This window comes from Sphaeramia orbicularis, chromosome 11, assembly GCF_902148855.1.
Source record: "Sphaeramia orbicularis chromosome 11, fSphaOr1.1, whole genome shotgun sequence".
NCBI lineage: Eukaryota > Metazoa > Chordata > Actinopteri > Kurtiformes > Apogonidae > Sphaeramia > Sphaeramia orbicularis.
In genome coordinates, this window is record NC_043967.1 from 10954059 (window position 1) to 10968335 (window position 14277).

The 14277-nt window shown below is 35.4% G+C and overlaps 2 protein-coding genes and 2 non-coding genes across 4 annotated transcripts; 2 read left to right on the plus strand and 2 right to left on the minus strand.

The window, feature by feature from the left end:
• Window positions 1-113: 113 nt before the first annotated feature.
• trnav-uac (transfer RNA valine (anticodon UAC)) lies at window positions 114-186 on the minus strand. The gene has a single exon. It is a non-coding gene; the product is annotated as a tRNA-Val (tRNA).
• Window positions 187-275: 89 nt separating this feature from the next.
• trnav-uac (transfer RNA valine (anticodon UAC)) lies at window positions 276-348 on the plus strand. The gene has a single exon. It is a non-coding gene; the product is annotated as a tRNA-Val (tRNA).
• A 3066-nt stretch (window positions 349-3414) lies between these two features.
• Window positions 3415-10541, plus strand: clxn (calaxin). Its single transcript, XM_030147315.1, has 5 exons — window positions 3415-3689; window positions 6857-7117; window positions 9952-10103; window positions 10253-10357; window positions 10434-10541. The coding sequence occupies exons 1-5, from the start codon at window positions 3614-3616 to the stop codon at window positions 10482-10484; spliced, it is 645 nt and encodes a 214-aa protein (XP_030003175.1). The 5' UTR covers window positions 3415-3613; the 3' UTR covers window positions 10485-10541.
• rbm48 (RNA binding motif protein 48) lies at window positions 10503-14157 on the minus strand. Its single transcript, XM_030147311.1, has 5 exons — window positions 14029-14157; window positions 12108-12298; window positions 11870-12015; window positions 10742-11292; window positions 10503-10640 (listed from the first exon to the last, which is right to left on the minus strand). The coding sequence occupies exons 1-5, from the start codon at window positions 14155-14157 to the stop codon at window positions 10578-10580; spliced, it is 1080 nt and encodes a 359-aa protein (XP_030003171.1). The 3' UTR covers window positions 10503-10577.
• Between the last annotated feature and the right edge of the window lie 120 nt (window positions 14158-14277).

The window sequence follows — 14277 nt, forward strand, 5'->3', positions numbered from 1 at the left end:
ACGTATTGAAGTATAGAATGCAGTTCCTGCTCAGTAGATGGCGCTCTCAATCATATGATGTCCTTTAAGACTCAGACCAAAACCATGGGGGATTTGTGATCAGATAGTTACTTTGGTTCCACTGGGGATTGAACCCAGGACCTTCTGCGTGTAAAGCAGATGGGATGACCACTACACTACAGAACCAGCCTGACAAGCATGTTCTAACTTGAAACAGATTTAATAAGGTGCTCTTAGTAAATCCATTTCAAGTTAGACTATATATTTGTCAGGTTGGTTCTATAGTGTAGTGGTCATCACATCTGCTTTACATGCAGAAGGTCCTGTGTTCAATCCCCAGTAGAACCAAATTATTATCTGATCCCAGTTCTCATCATAAGACCTGATCACAAAACCCTCATGGACTTTGATCTGAGTCTTTGACAACATCATCTGATTGAGAGCGCCACCTGCATCCTTCAGACACTTCTTAGGGAAGGTCAGCTTTTCTATGGATTTATCCATTTTTACCAGCTGACTACCAGCTGAAAATTTAGGGGGAGCAGATCAAATCCTGAAATAAAATGCACAAATATGACACATATTCAGAACACCCTGTACAGTTTGTCCAGCAATCAACATAAAACTGGGATAATCTGCATTTTCTGACTTCTTAGTCATAAAATGCTGCATTTAGAAAAAGATTTAATTTAGATTTTCCAAGTGGAATATGATGTTCACACAACACCTTCAAATGTAGGATATGAACAATAGTGGAATATTAGTGTCCATGTACACTTACTAACTGTAAATATTATATAAATCAGGTGTCATTTGGCCTTTGTCTTCATGAATTCCCTCAGTAATAAGTTCCTCTATTTGTTCTATCAACATTTATATGCTTGAATTTGAATACAATGCAAAACTTAAGTGGTAAATTATGAAAGCTGAGGGAGTTCAATGCAGACCTATTTCAGAAGTTACCTACTTATCCTAGTCATTAATGTCATTTTAATAAGAAAAATCATGATCATTTGGAGGTACAGTATAGTCTTTTTGACATTTTTCTAAAAGCTGGAGCAAGAACTATGCATGGTGTGCATATGTAGACCCACTGCTGATGGTTACAGCTGGATGTAAATTTGACAGTTATTTGGCTGCAGAGGAGGTCAAAATAAAATGTATCAAAACAAAGAAAAAGCTCCTCATACCATTATCTTCACAGAGAGCCTTTTGACACCACTTCTAAATTCAGAATTTGTACTGTCATTTATCAATACGGTTGAACAAATTTGAACAAAGTAACTGATTCACACTTTAATCCCAATATTTCGTGTATATCTTGTTAGATGTCGGGATATGTTTTATTTTATTTTCAGAATTGTGTGTTAATGGTGGGGATGCTGACAGTGAGTACATTCTCTTTTCTTCCTCTTCAGCCCACCACAGCATTTTGTTTTTGCAGAGCAGCTTCCCTCAGAACAGGAACGCTGCCAACAGGAATGGAGCCCTGAAAGCTGCCACAGCAATCACAGCGTGGGTAAGGAGGACCCAGAGCCCTCAGCAATGAAGCAGGAACAAGAACAGCAGGAGCCATCGTGTTGTTCACGCAAACAACAACACCTGTATACTCAGGATGTTGATGGCAGCACCTTGAAATTCACTTACACATGCATGATGACAAACACAGCAGGTGAAATAAATTCATGCATAAATAGTGGATTTAAGGCAGAACATATTCTGAGGAGATTTAAATATCCATTCTTTTGAGAAAAATCCCAAAGTAGTTTATGTAATCTGTTGGTTGCTGTAATTAAATTATGGTTTGTGGAATCCTGATACTGTAACAGTGTTTTGACCAAACAGTCCTTTTCATCAGACTGACGAGGAGCTAAAATGTTAATGGGTCATGTGTGAATAGTTCCAGCTTGAATATACACTGAAATGTGGCATCATTTATGGGTTATTGAGTAGATTAAAATTCTTTTTCCCAATTATCATAATTACCTCCGCCAAGGACGGCGGAGGTTATGTTTTCATTGGGGTTTGTCTGTTTGTTTGTCTGTCTGTCTGTCTATTCGCAAGATAATTCAGAAAGTTATGGGCGAATTTTGATTAAATTTTCAGGAAATGTTTATACTGGCAAAAGGAACAAATGATTAAATGTTGGTGGTGATCCGAGGGTGGGGACTGATCGGCCTTGGCGGAGGTCTGCGCTCTCCGAGTGTTTTTCTAGTTTGATTTTATAAAATTTTTACAACAACAAATGGCTCAGCACAACACCTGGTCTATATGAAAATAAAAATATAAAGCTGTTGGAAGATAAGCAGAGTAAGAAAAAAGAGTAGACTAATCAAAGATAAAGCAAATAGTACACAGTATGGACTAATAGTGAGGATAAAACAAAGATCAGACAATCAAGCAGTGACAGGTGAGATCAGTAGTGATCAACTGTGAACGGGCACCAAAGATTTTCAGTCACTTACGAGGGCTGAAAGCCTAGAAGTGACTGATTGTTAGCGAAACGAAGGTATGGAGTCCAAATTCTCATAAAATGTCCCTTTGAGGAATGAAGTAAACAGGTCAAATATTCCATAAGCATTCCATGAGGATTTTATACCAGGTTGTTTTAGTAGGAGGTTTGTCATTTATCCAAGACATGAAAATATTTTTCCTTGCAGCATATGTGAGGATATCACAAAGTCTTTTCAAGCTGGTGTCGATAATGTCCCGACTTAGATGTCCCAAGAGTAGAGACAAAGGGTCCAGTTTCGAAGACACTCCAAGAATCTGTTCCATGTCCTGTAAAATGTCTACCCAGTAGGGTTGAATTTATAGACATGAAAAAATTCATTTTTAAAAAGTGAATTAAATGTACTAAATGCAGCCTAAACATTAAATACAACCATTTAATTCCATCAAATTCAAACCTTAAATATTTATTAAACATCTTGTGGGTCTTAAATAATATTAATAGATTTAAATAATTTTTCAAGACATTGATTTATGTTCATTGACTATATGTGTTACATTAAGGTAAAGCCTTCAAGATGTATTTATTTATTCATGTGTTTATATTCAAAATGTATGCATGTATGTCTGTATTTATTTATTTATCTGTTGTAAGAGGGGAAACCTTTTGGAAAATGTTAAGACATATGGCTAAACATGAAAAAAAAAAATTACAACAACAACAATAACAATAATAATAATAATAATAATAATAATAATAATAATAATAATAATAACTTAAAGGATCATATTTATAGTAGATATATTTGATTCAATAATTCAATATTCTCTTAAAACATATGGCCTATTAGCCATTAGCAGAAAAACGGAATGAAATTCCAAAGTTCCTCCATAAAATATAATGTATGGAATGCCCATTCTGACGTAATAATTTTCACTAAATATGTTAATGATATAAAAGCTGCCGTATATTTCCCCAACAAATAAGTTAATGGGTCTTTTATTCTTTGCGCATGTCCGATACGGGAACATGCGCAGTAATGACTGGGAATTCTACGTTACACACAGTTGCTATGGTGATAAGGTGTAAACATCATCCCTCGGTGGTTACCAGCGTAGTTTATTTACTCATTGATATAACTGTGTTTTAGTTCAAACCAAAATGTCAGAATTATCTGCAATGAACAGGAAGAAAATACAAAGTCTCGCGGACAAATTGTCTAAACACGTGAACCACTGTGAGTATGAAGCGGACACTTTGAGTCTGTTCAACGACATTTATTAACTAGAGGAACATGTTGTTTTCCTGTCAGTCCAGAAGAACATGCCATAGTATTTGATGCAAACCCAGATGAGGTTAGAAGGTTATTGTCTGCTCCTACAGGTAGAGGAAGTATTAGCCCACAGCTAAATCCTCTTTACATATATACTGGTAATATCTGTCCTTTATTGGGGGTTAAAGCCTCGAATCCAGGGGTCTCAAACATGCGGACCGACCGAGGTGAAGTGAGCAGCGGGTTGGGCGTTCGACGGACATTAAAGAGCCATCGTCTTAGGGACTATCAATAAATTACTGCTCTAAATGTTTTTCTTCAATAGCTTCTCAGTCATGTGACCAGAGACTCCAAACCAGTCTCAGATTATTATAATAAAGAGGACCTTTAGGAAACACCATTTAATATTTCTCTCCAGTCTATATTAATATTTTTATGAATGTTTTTTTTGTTTTGTTTTGTTTTTGTTTTTGTTTTTTTTTTTTACAAAAAATGTATTTTTTCTCAATAGCTTCTCAGTCATGTGACCCAGAAACTCCAAAAAAGTCTCAAATGATTATAATAAATATGACCTTTAGGAAACGCCACTTAATATTTCTCTCCAGTCTATATTAATATTTTTATGAATATTCTTTTTTTTTTTTTTTTTTTTTTTTTTTTTTTTTTTTACAAAAAATGTATTTTTTCTCAATAGCTTCTCAGTCATGTGATCCAGAAACTCCAAAAAAGTCTCAAATGATTATAATAAAGATGACCTTCAGGAAACACCACTTAATATTTCTCTCCAGTCTATATTAATATTTTTTATGAATACTATTCATAAAAATATTCATATAGACTGGAGAGAAATATTAAGTGGTGTTTCCTAAAAAAAAAGTTTTTGGACAGCCTTTAAATTTTAAACTATTATTTCATTTGTTTTTAAAGGTGTGGCTGCATCAGACACAAAGATGCATATATAAGGTTATAAGGTCCAGTCTACTATATATTAATATGTTTATGAATATTATTCATAACAATATTAATATAGACTGGAGAGAAATAGTAAGTGGCGTTTCCTAAAGGTCCTCTTTATTATAATAATTTGAGGCTGCTTTGGAATCTCTGGGTCACATGACTGAGAAGCTACTGAAAAAACAAAAACAAAAACAAAAAAAAAACATTTAGAGCAGTAATTTATTGATAGTCCCTAAGACGATTGCTTTTGAATGTCCGTCGAATATCCAACCCGCTACTAACTACACCTCGGTCGGCCCCGGGGCCAAATGCAGCCCCCCAAAGGTTCCAATCCGGCCTATGGGATGAATTAGCAAAGTGCCAAAATTCCACAGTCAAGGCTGTAGAACTCATTTTAGTTCAGGTTCCACATACAGACCGATATGACCTACAGTAAAATAATAATAACATAACTTCAAAAAGTAACTCCATATGTTCTTCACGGTTTGATGTAGAAAAAAATTGTATTTCATTATGTCTGCAAATAATGACAACTTGAAATTTTTGTCTTTTTTTGGTGCAAAAACAACATTCAATTATGAAAATATTTACATCTACAAATTATCCTGTAACAACAAAATGTGAGTAACCTGAACAAATATGAACAACCTGAAATGTTTAAAGAAAATTAAGCACAATTTTAACAATTTTCTGCCTGTTGCTAAGTGTTTAGTGCCTTTGCAGTTGTAGCTGAGGCATAATATTGTTAATATTGCACTTATTTTTGTAGGAAATTTCATTTTTTTCAGGTTTTTCACGTCTTTTTTATTTGGATAGTTTATAACAGTAAGTATTTTCATAATTTAATAGGGTTTTTTGCACTAAAACAAAGACAACAATTTAGAGTTGTCATCATTTATAGGTTATTATGCTGTTATTTTACTGGTCCAGTCCACTTGAGATCAAATTGGGCTGAATGTGGCCCCTGATAGAACATGAGTTTGAGACCCCTGCTCTAATCGATGCATCAGATATTTTTCAAAGAGATGTTGTTTCCAAACCTGCAGCTGTATTTTATTGGAATAATACAATGACAAAGAGTGGAAAAACACTTGGATTCTGTCAAATTAGTTTATTATTACCAATAAGGTATGAGAGGTAACTTTCAAATGGACTCTATGCACAGCCCCACTACTTCCTGAACTTCAGGTGGGTCCTTTATTTCCTGTCTTTCATTATTGGACACACTGATTAATCCAAATGTGTCTGCTACTTCTTGTTGTGACAACTGATTAAGTAGGCACACCTGGATTAATCAGTGTCTCCACTGATGAAAGACAGGAAATAAAGGACCCACCTGAAGTTCAGGAAGTAGTGGGGCTGTGCATAGAGTCCATTGATCCACAGATGCTATCTGGTAAAGACCTGTCTTGTAAAATATGAGAAAAATATTGATACTCTCTGTTCTTTTTGGAGCAATGCAGAGGAAACATGTCATTTATTTTGGGATTGCACCTACTCACATGTATTTTGGATTGATTTAAATAATGTCATAAACACCAAAATTGACCTTTCATGTAAACTGAACTTTCAACATGTTTTATCTGGCCTTTCACAAATTGATAAAATAAATCCAGAAAAAAGATATATCATCAACCTTTTAGTAATATTTGCAAATTTCACATTCATTGCACTAAATTTGCACACCAGCGTCTTAACATTATTGTTTTTAAAGCACTTTTTTCCAATTATTTAGATAATTTGAAGAACATTATAAACTCTAAAGCGAGTCAAATTAGGAGACTATGTCAAGTATATAATCTTATTTAATTTATGTAATTTATATTTTTATACCTTGAGCTTTTTTATTTTATTTTGATTCTTTTTTTTTTTTTTTTTTTTTTTAACTTACATTTGTATCTAGGCTATATATTGGAAATGTAAAATATTTTGTGTGACTATTTTTTTAAATCCTACTTCGATGTAATATTATTATGTATATATACTGTTCAATTGTCCATTGTTTAATAATAATAATAACAATAATAATAATAATAATAATAATAATAATAATAATGATAAAAAAACAAAAACAAAAAAACCCATTTGGTTCTTTTAATATGTAGCTATAGGATAGAGGCTAACTTCTCCCACAATGTCATGATTTTTTAACCCTTTTTCTATTCTATCTGCAGTCAGCAAAACAGAGATTGAGTGCCTTATATGCGACTTTAACGTACTCCTGAGGGAACAGATTAACCCCGGAAAAGCAAACGGCCTGGACAGACAGAATTTCAGAAGCATACTTTACAACAAGTTTGGCATGAGCGACGCTATTATCATGGACGCAGTCTTCAGGACTTTTGACACTGACGTGGACAGCTTCATCAGTGTTAAAGAATGGATTGAGGGCCTGTCTGTTTTTCTTCGGGGGACACTGGATGAAAAAATCAAATGTAAGTTCTCAGCTCTCTCTCTTTTAACAAATAAAGACCCAGTGGTGCTTTTGAGGTAGTTCCCAAATTAAGTTTTCTCTTGATTTAACCTTTCTTAAGTGATTTATCACCATTTAACATAATGTTATCCTCTCCTTTTTGCATTTTTTTCTGTGAAAATCTGGTATTTTCCTATATTTATTTTACTGATCATGCACTACAATCATCAGGCTGAGATTACATTTTAGAATTATTATACCAAAAACAGAGAAAACTGAAAAAAGGGAGTTTGTCAATAAAATCTATCATTAACTGAACAGAAGTGTGTCCATCCACTGTCGTTGATCCAAGGGGTTTTACTGGTGAATCCATGTTGTAGAAGATGACAGCGTTTCCATGGTAACTACAGAGCCTCTGAATGTTCAAATGGGTCATATCTGATGACCATGAAAAGATGACAAACTGTATTTTACACCAATTATTTACATGTATCGATAGAATTAGTGGCTCTAAGGTTATTAAACATTTTACATCAATAGACACTTTTGGTCACTGGTGTTTATTTGGGTCTTTATGGGTTAAGATGTAATGTTAGTATTCTAAACTCAACAGCAGGGGGAATTCATGTACCAGAACACACTTATGACTACCTAGACCACCAACAAATCAACACTACGTATCCACAGACTGTATCACTCACTGGATAAAGGGGTGTCCAGTCCAAAAGTCTGTTTACAATTTAAAAATTTATTACAAAAGCAATAGATGAGATATTATTAATCAGATTTGTTCTATGTACTCAGTTGTTATCAAAGTTTTTTATCACATTGCATTACTCCATTTTTTTTCAACGACAGATCAGTTACTGCATATGTTTGCCTTGATCTTTTGACTTAATATGTGTCACCACCACTGGATGACCTTCAACCAACCATCATTTTCCAGGTAGATGGTGCACCACCACATTGGGGACTGCATGTTGGTGGGTTCCTAAATCAAACATTTCCAGACCGGTGGACTGGAAGGGATGGTGCAATTCCCTGACCACCTCGTTCATCAGATATCACTGCCCTGGATTTCTGTCTATGGGGTTATGTTAAAGATATTGTGTATAGAACAAAGATACAGAACATCAACGACCTGAAGCAAAAGATCACTGATGCCATTGAAACCATTGATGAGGCTATGATACAGACAACACATGTACTACATGAGGCAAAAAAATGAAATATCTACTTTTCTTTTTGTAATAATTTCCACAGATTTGTCTATTCATTTGGTTTTATAATAAATTAGTTAAATTGTGAAGAGACTTTATGGACACCCTGTGTAAAGCCCATTGCTTACACACATCTGTATCAAGTTTTCGTCTTCAAACCAAAACTCAAAACTACTTATTTTGACAGTTCATCAAAATAACAGTGTCTTCACATTCTGCCAATAGTTTACATTTCAGCTCTGTTTTTAGACAGAAAACTGCCACAGCAAAACCACAAATCAGCTGTTTGTGTACGGTTTTTGTTTCAGTAAATGCACAAAGAATCTGCTCTGAATCATCCAAACAAGGTCAGAACTGTGACAGTTCAGTCAAGACTGGCAATAACTTCATACTATCACAAGCCTTGTAACACTGGTCTACAAGTGAAATGCTTCCAGATTAAAAGTAGTTAAACTTTACCTACTTTCAGTTACTAAAAAAGAAAAAAATAGGTCAAAAGAAATAGTTGGCTCAAGTTATCAAGATACAGTAATAAGTCAAATTGCGAAATTCTATATGAAGTGATGAAAGAGCTATTATTAATTGAAAGGATATGTATGTGTCTGAGCTACAAGTTCTGACTCAAAATAGTCCTGCATTGTATCCTTATATTCATCTGTGCTAATGTTTTGATAGAACATGTCCTCTTGGAGCCACGACGAGCATTGATCGAAGTCACGTGTGGCAGCTTTTATACTTGTCAGTGTGTGATACTTTTATCAAATTGGATCATATTTTTTACCTGAGGAACCAGAGGTGCCTCAAAACTGTATAAGACATGCAGATAAGAGACAAGAGACAAGCCAAAAAGCACCATGTACATACTGAAGAACTGTTGTTTTAAGTGATGTTTCAGTTTGTATTTTCCTAATACATTTAGTTACAATAAGTCATGACACTTCTTTTGTTTAATCCTTGCCAGCGTAGCACTTGGACACTTCAGATACAAGTGTTCTTTCAAACGCAAGATTTATGTTCATGATAAAACTTTGACATTAAATATCTTGGAAACACTAGCCAATCATCAGTTTTATCATTTGTTTTCCACTTCATTTTATCAAAGTACGTAAGATCTAGCCAATTTTATGTCGGAAGCAGACAATTTCCAAAAATGTGTATACCAGTGAAATAAACTCACCCATGTAGAAGAAAATGCTGTGAATTCGCCATCAAACTCTAATCTTTTCCTTTAGAGCTGTGTTGAGTGGTGAAAACAACAGTGTTTTTTTATTGCTTTCTTTGATTCTAAATGATGGTTCTTAGAGGGTGTCATCCCATCTCATCACTTTCTGACACTTTGGTTAAAGGCCCTGTGGCTTTAGTTTTTCTCACCATGGAAAAGTGACTCTAGTGGAGTCATAAATGTCTTGGATCATGGGCACGAATTTATTTATTTCTCTACAATCCAATACATTAATGTCTTCAGTATAACTTCAGAGCTCCTTGTTTTAAACACTCTAAAGATACTTTTAGGTAATGTTTCTTAATATATGAAATTAGACAGACTACAGATAGCCCTTTTAAGTGCATATTACAGTAAAACACACACATCCAAGCCAATGCAGCTGATATTTGTGTCCTTTTTTGCATGACCCAGTCTGTTTTCAGGTGTATGATTCAAATGGTGACAACTACATCACCAAAGAGGAGATGTTCCACATGCTTAGGAACAGCCTCATCCAACTGCCCAATGATGAAGACCCTGAGGAAGGGGTCAAAGACATGGTGGAGATCACACTGAAGAGGATGGTGAGATGTTTGCTTTGTGCAATCTCCCCTTAAAACCTACAAATGATCTTTTACATTGTTGTTTCAGGAGTAATTAATACACTGGTGATTATGCTATATCTGTGCAATAATCTAATTAGAATTTCACTCAATTTATTTTTCCTTTCTAGGATTATGACCATGATGGAAAGGTGTCTTTAGCTGACTTTGACAAGGCAGTAAGAGAGGAGAACCTGCTTCTGGAGGCATTTGGAACCTGCCTCCCTGATAGAAAGGTAATAACAAAAAAGCTGGTTTTAAAACCGTAATAACTTCTTTGCCATTAAATTTTCTGTCCTTTTCTCGTTTCAGAGTATTCGTGGATTTGAGCAGCAGGTATTTCAACATCAACTGGAAAAATAGAGCTGTCAGAACCACAAGAATTTCCAGCTCATTTTAATAGTTACACATATATGTAATAAAAACAAGATATAAATTGAAACAAGTTGAGATCAATCAGATCCGACGACGTGGCTTAATTTTTTTTGTCACCGGTTTGAGCTCAGGAACTGATTCCACCTAAAAACAAACAGAAAAACAAACAAATTTATTTTACTGGTTCAAACTTTGCCACAAAAACACATTTCTGAATCTGTCTCAAAATGTCAGATATTGTTTACCTGTCTCATTGTGTTCCTGATCAAGTTGACAGTTGTATTCAGTGATTCATCCTCCATGTCCAGTTTAAGTGGCTCCGGGAGTTTTGGTCCAATAAAGGGCTGATTTTTTTCAGTGCCGTCCATCAGTGATTGCTCCTCATCCTCATCTATCTTACGTTTCCTGATCTCCAGTTGTGTTGTCCTTGGTACAAATCTTACTGCAGGAGCCCGAGTTGGTATTAGTTTGCATTCTTTGCTCCTATATTGGTCTGAAGATGCTTGGCTCCAACTCGGGCTCTGCCTTGGCTGTTCTGTGTCAGTATAAGCATTGTGTAAAGTTCCCATTTTATCCTCTGTTGGAGCAGTCCTATGCTGATTTTTAAGTCCTTGATAATGATATTCCTGAGGAGGTAGAGGTAATAATGGAAAGCATGAGTTGCTGCTGTTGAAGCTCTCCTTTGGCTGGTCATCAAGGCTTTCATCATGTGCTGTAGTGACTGTCTCTAATGTTGCTGCTGTGCCTGAGTGCAGGAACTCCTTCTTCGTTTCTTCCCTGTGTTCTCTTTCTTTTGCTTTGTGAAAAGAAACACAATAAAACATGTGAAATGCTCCAACAACAGTCTTTTTAACATGTTTTTTTTTCCCATGACAGGAGTGTAAAGAATATCAGACAAATATAAAGAAATACACTTTCTGTGTCAGTACACTGAGAACATGATGAATGTATTAAAGGAAGTGAATTAAAGAGAAATCACAGCAAATATCACTCCTATAATATTTTATTTGTCAGTATTAGAGGTCGACTAATTGTGGATTTTTAAAGGTCAACACAAAAGTAATAGGTTTGAGTGGGAAAAATCCAACAGCAACATCTCCCTAAGAAAAAGTAAATTACAGTGTGTAGTACACTGCAGAAAATGATCCATCACTGACAGTGGAGCTGAACATCTAAGTCTAGTATAAATCAATACACCTGCAACTGAATATTAAACTAACTGTAAAAGACTGAAAGCAATGCTGGTATTTTTATTTTTACTCAAACTCTGTAATACCAGTTGGTATTTGCTGTCAACCATTTACCAATAGTTTGTAAAATGACTCTCGGCCCCCGTCTCTAGTGACTAAATGTGAACTTGATGTGGCATGTACCTATATTCCGAGTAGCCCTCATTATGTATCTCCTCCTGTCCTGTAGCTTCAGCCTGGTGTCCTCCACAGTCTCATATTCTGGGACATAGCACACGTGCAGTACACCACCGTAGAAACTCTTCTCATCCATCTGTCGTTTGGCTGCCCTAAAAAAAAGAACATTTAATACAAATTGTTTATGAAGACCCCTAAATACTATCAGCACAGTGAAATGTACAGGATGGGTTAAATCATGAACCTGGCACTGGTGAGTTTCTGGAATTTGACAAGGTAAACTTCTGTAAACTCCTCGGCGGGGTATTCGTCCAGAGGCCTGTACTCCTCCACAGCACCATAGAGAGCACACAGCTGGATCAGCTCTGCCATCACCCCAATAGCTGGGACCCCTTGGATCATCACATACTGTGACTCTAAGTTAATGGTGTAAACCTGTAAAAAAATACCAAAAAAAAAAAAAAAAAAAAAAAAGCAGTGGGACACATACAATACATTGTCAATGCAAGACTCGGGTATGCCTTAAGGCAAAAAAAAAGGATTGTTGTTCCAGGGAACACTAAAGCTTGGTAATAACATAGTAATAGTTTGGCAATAAATATGTAATAATGCAATAACACTGAATAATTACTAAAGCAACAACCACAGTGATAACACATGAAAATTCTTGGAAATGGTATTTAAAATATTACAGTCTTGGAATTCATCCTCCCTAATACTCCAAACATTCCCCTTTGTCTTAGCGTAATACTGGACAAATCAAGATTAATGCTGTGTTTTGTTTATCTATGACATAACCACTGAATCCAGGGTGCTTGCTCTTTATCCATATAAAAATTCCAGACTTTTTCAAAACTGCTATATTTCCCCCCAGACCTTGACTTTATGTACTTTTACACTTGTGTGCCTACTTTTTTAGTAGAGATTGTACCTGTTGTGTGCAGCAGAAAAGTTCATTTTAATAAATGTATGTATGAATGAATGAATACATAATTCGCAGTAAATTATATTTTACTGAAAGAAACATTGTCAAAACACATGAAAATCACAAAAGTGCATGGATATGACACAAACAAGTTTCTTCACAAGAATCATTCCAGTACCGACCAATTACTGAAATAATATCAAGTTTTTTTATATGTTTTCTTCATGTACTTCTTATCTTACAAGATTATGTGCCTTTGAGCATACTCTAAAATTCAACTATGAGAAAAACCTTTTCCATACTTTATTAAGACTTGGCTTAGACATTAGCTGCCAGGATAACATGTAGAAACTAGAATTAACTAGTGTTAGCTCCATAGCCAAGATCTAAATCACCTTTTTAACAGAGCCTGTACTTAACAAGATTATACACTGCTGTCCTTCAATACAATCCTTGATCTTAGGGGTTTTCTTAAACATTCAGTTTCTTCGCATTTTCTCATCTCCACCACCTTCTTTGGCCTCTCTTCCTTTCCCCACTGTCACTGCTGAAGCACGATATATTTATTGCTCCTTTGCACCAGAGCTACTGTGGGCGTTGGACTTTCTCCCTCCTTTCTCTTGTTTTTTGTCTTAACTACTGTAAAACATAATAGCACTATACTAACATGACAACATTGGTGAACAGCAGCAGAGCTTCATTTTCTCTTCATGTCGGACTGAATTAAAGACTGATGTCAAAAAACACCAGAGCTTCACATCTTTATTCAAAGTCTTCACTGACTCTTGCCTATTAACTTTCATCATCAGGGAATTTTGCAATTTGCTGCTGTAATTAATGGTCATCACATTACAAATTATTTCCAGTGTTTTCAGGTAACAAATCACAGCTTTAAACATACAACTTTACCTCCAACCTTTACGCGTTTCCTTGCGGTTACCCTTTGGTTTGGACCATTTTTACCTCAATACGACCCAGGTGTTGATTCCCGAAGTTGATAACAAGTTACGACCTAGATATTACTTTGGTCATTACAATGAACTGCAAACAACTCATGGTTGTATTCTTGTAAGAAACATAAGGCAATATTATCATTAAATCAATGCATATACAAGTACTTTGGTATTTTACACCTGTATATTTAATGACGTTTACCCCTTAGCTAGGACTCACTGCGCCTCTTTCCTTAACATAACAAGTGTTTTCCTGCCGATATTCAAGTATAGTTACACATACTTACTTTAACTGACTTCGCTTTTCTTCCCTCTCGATACTTTGGCCGTGAAATGCATACTTTCTGCTGTTCATGATGTTTATAAACCTCTGGAACTCTCCAACAGTCTGGTTTGTTGTTGTTAGGAGCCGCCATCTTTGTGGAAATAATGTTCCTCTTTTTTCGATTTGTTTTCCGGTTTGTAAATTTCAAAATAAGGGCTCTTTCTTTGTCAACGGGGATAGTTTGGATTGTGCGTGCGCTTATGACATCTTA

Coding starts and splice junctions, on each gene's coding strand:
- rbm48 (XM_030147311.1), bottom strand. CDS start 14,157: ATGGCGGCTCCTAACAACAACAAACCAGACTGTTGGAGAGTTCCAGAG. Junction 12,299..14,028: donor GAAAAGCGAAGTCAGTTAAA/GTAAGTATGTGT, acceptor ATTTTTTTACAG/GTTTACACCATTAACTTAGA. Junction 10,641..10,741: donor TCAGGAACACAATGAGACAG/GTAAACAATATC, acceptor GTTTGTTTTTAG/GTGGAATCAGTTCCTGAGCT.
- clxn (XM_030147315.1), top strand. CDS start 3,614: ATGTCAGAATTATCTGCAATGAACAGGAAGAAAATACAAAGTCTCGCG. Junction 10,104..10,252: donor AGATCACACTGAAGAGGATG/GTGAGATGTTTG, acceptor TTTCCTTTCTAG/GATTATGACCATGATGGAAA. Junction 10,358..10,433: donor CCTGCCTCCCTGATAGAAAG/GTAATAACAAAA, acceptor TTCTCGTTTCAG/AGTATTCGTGGATTTGAGCA.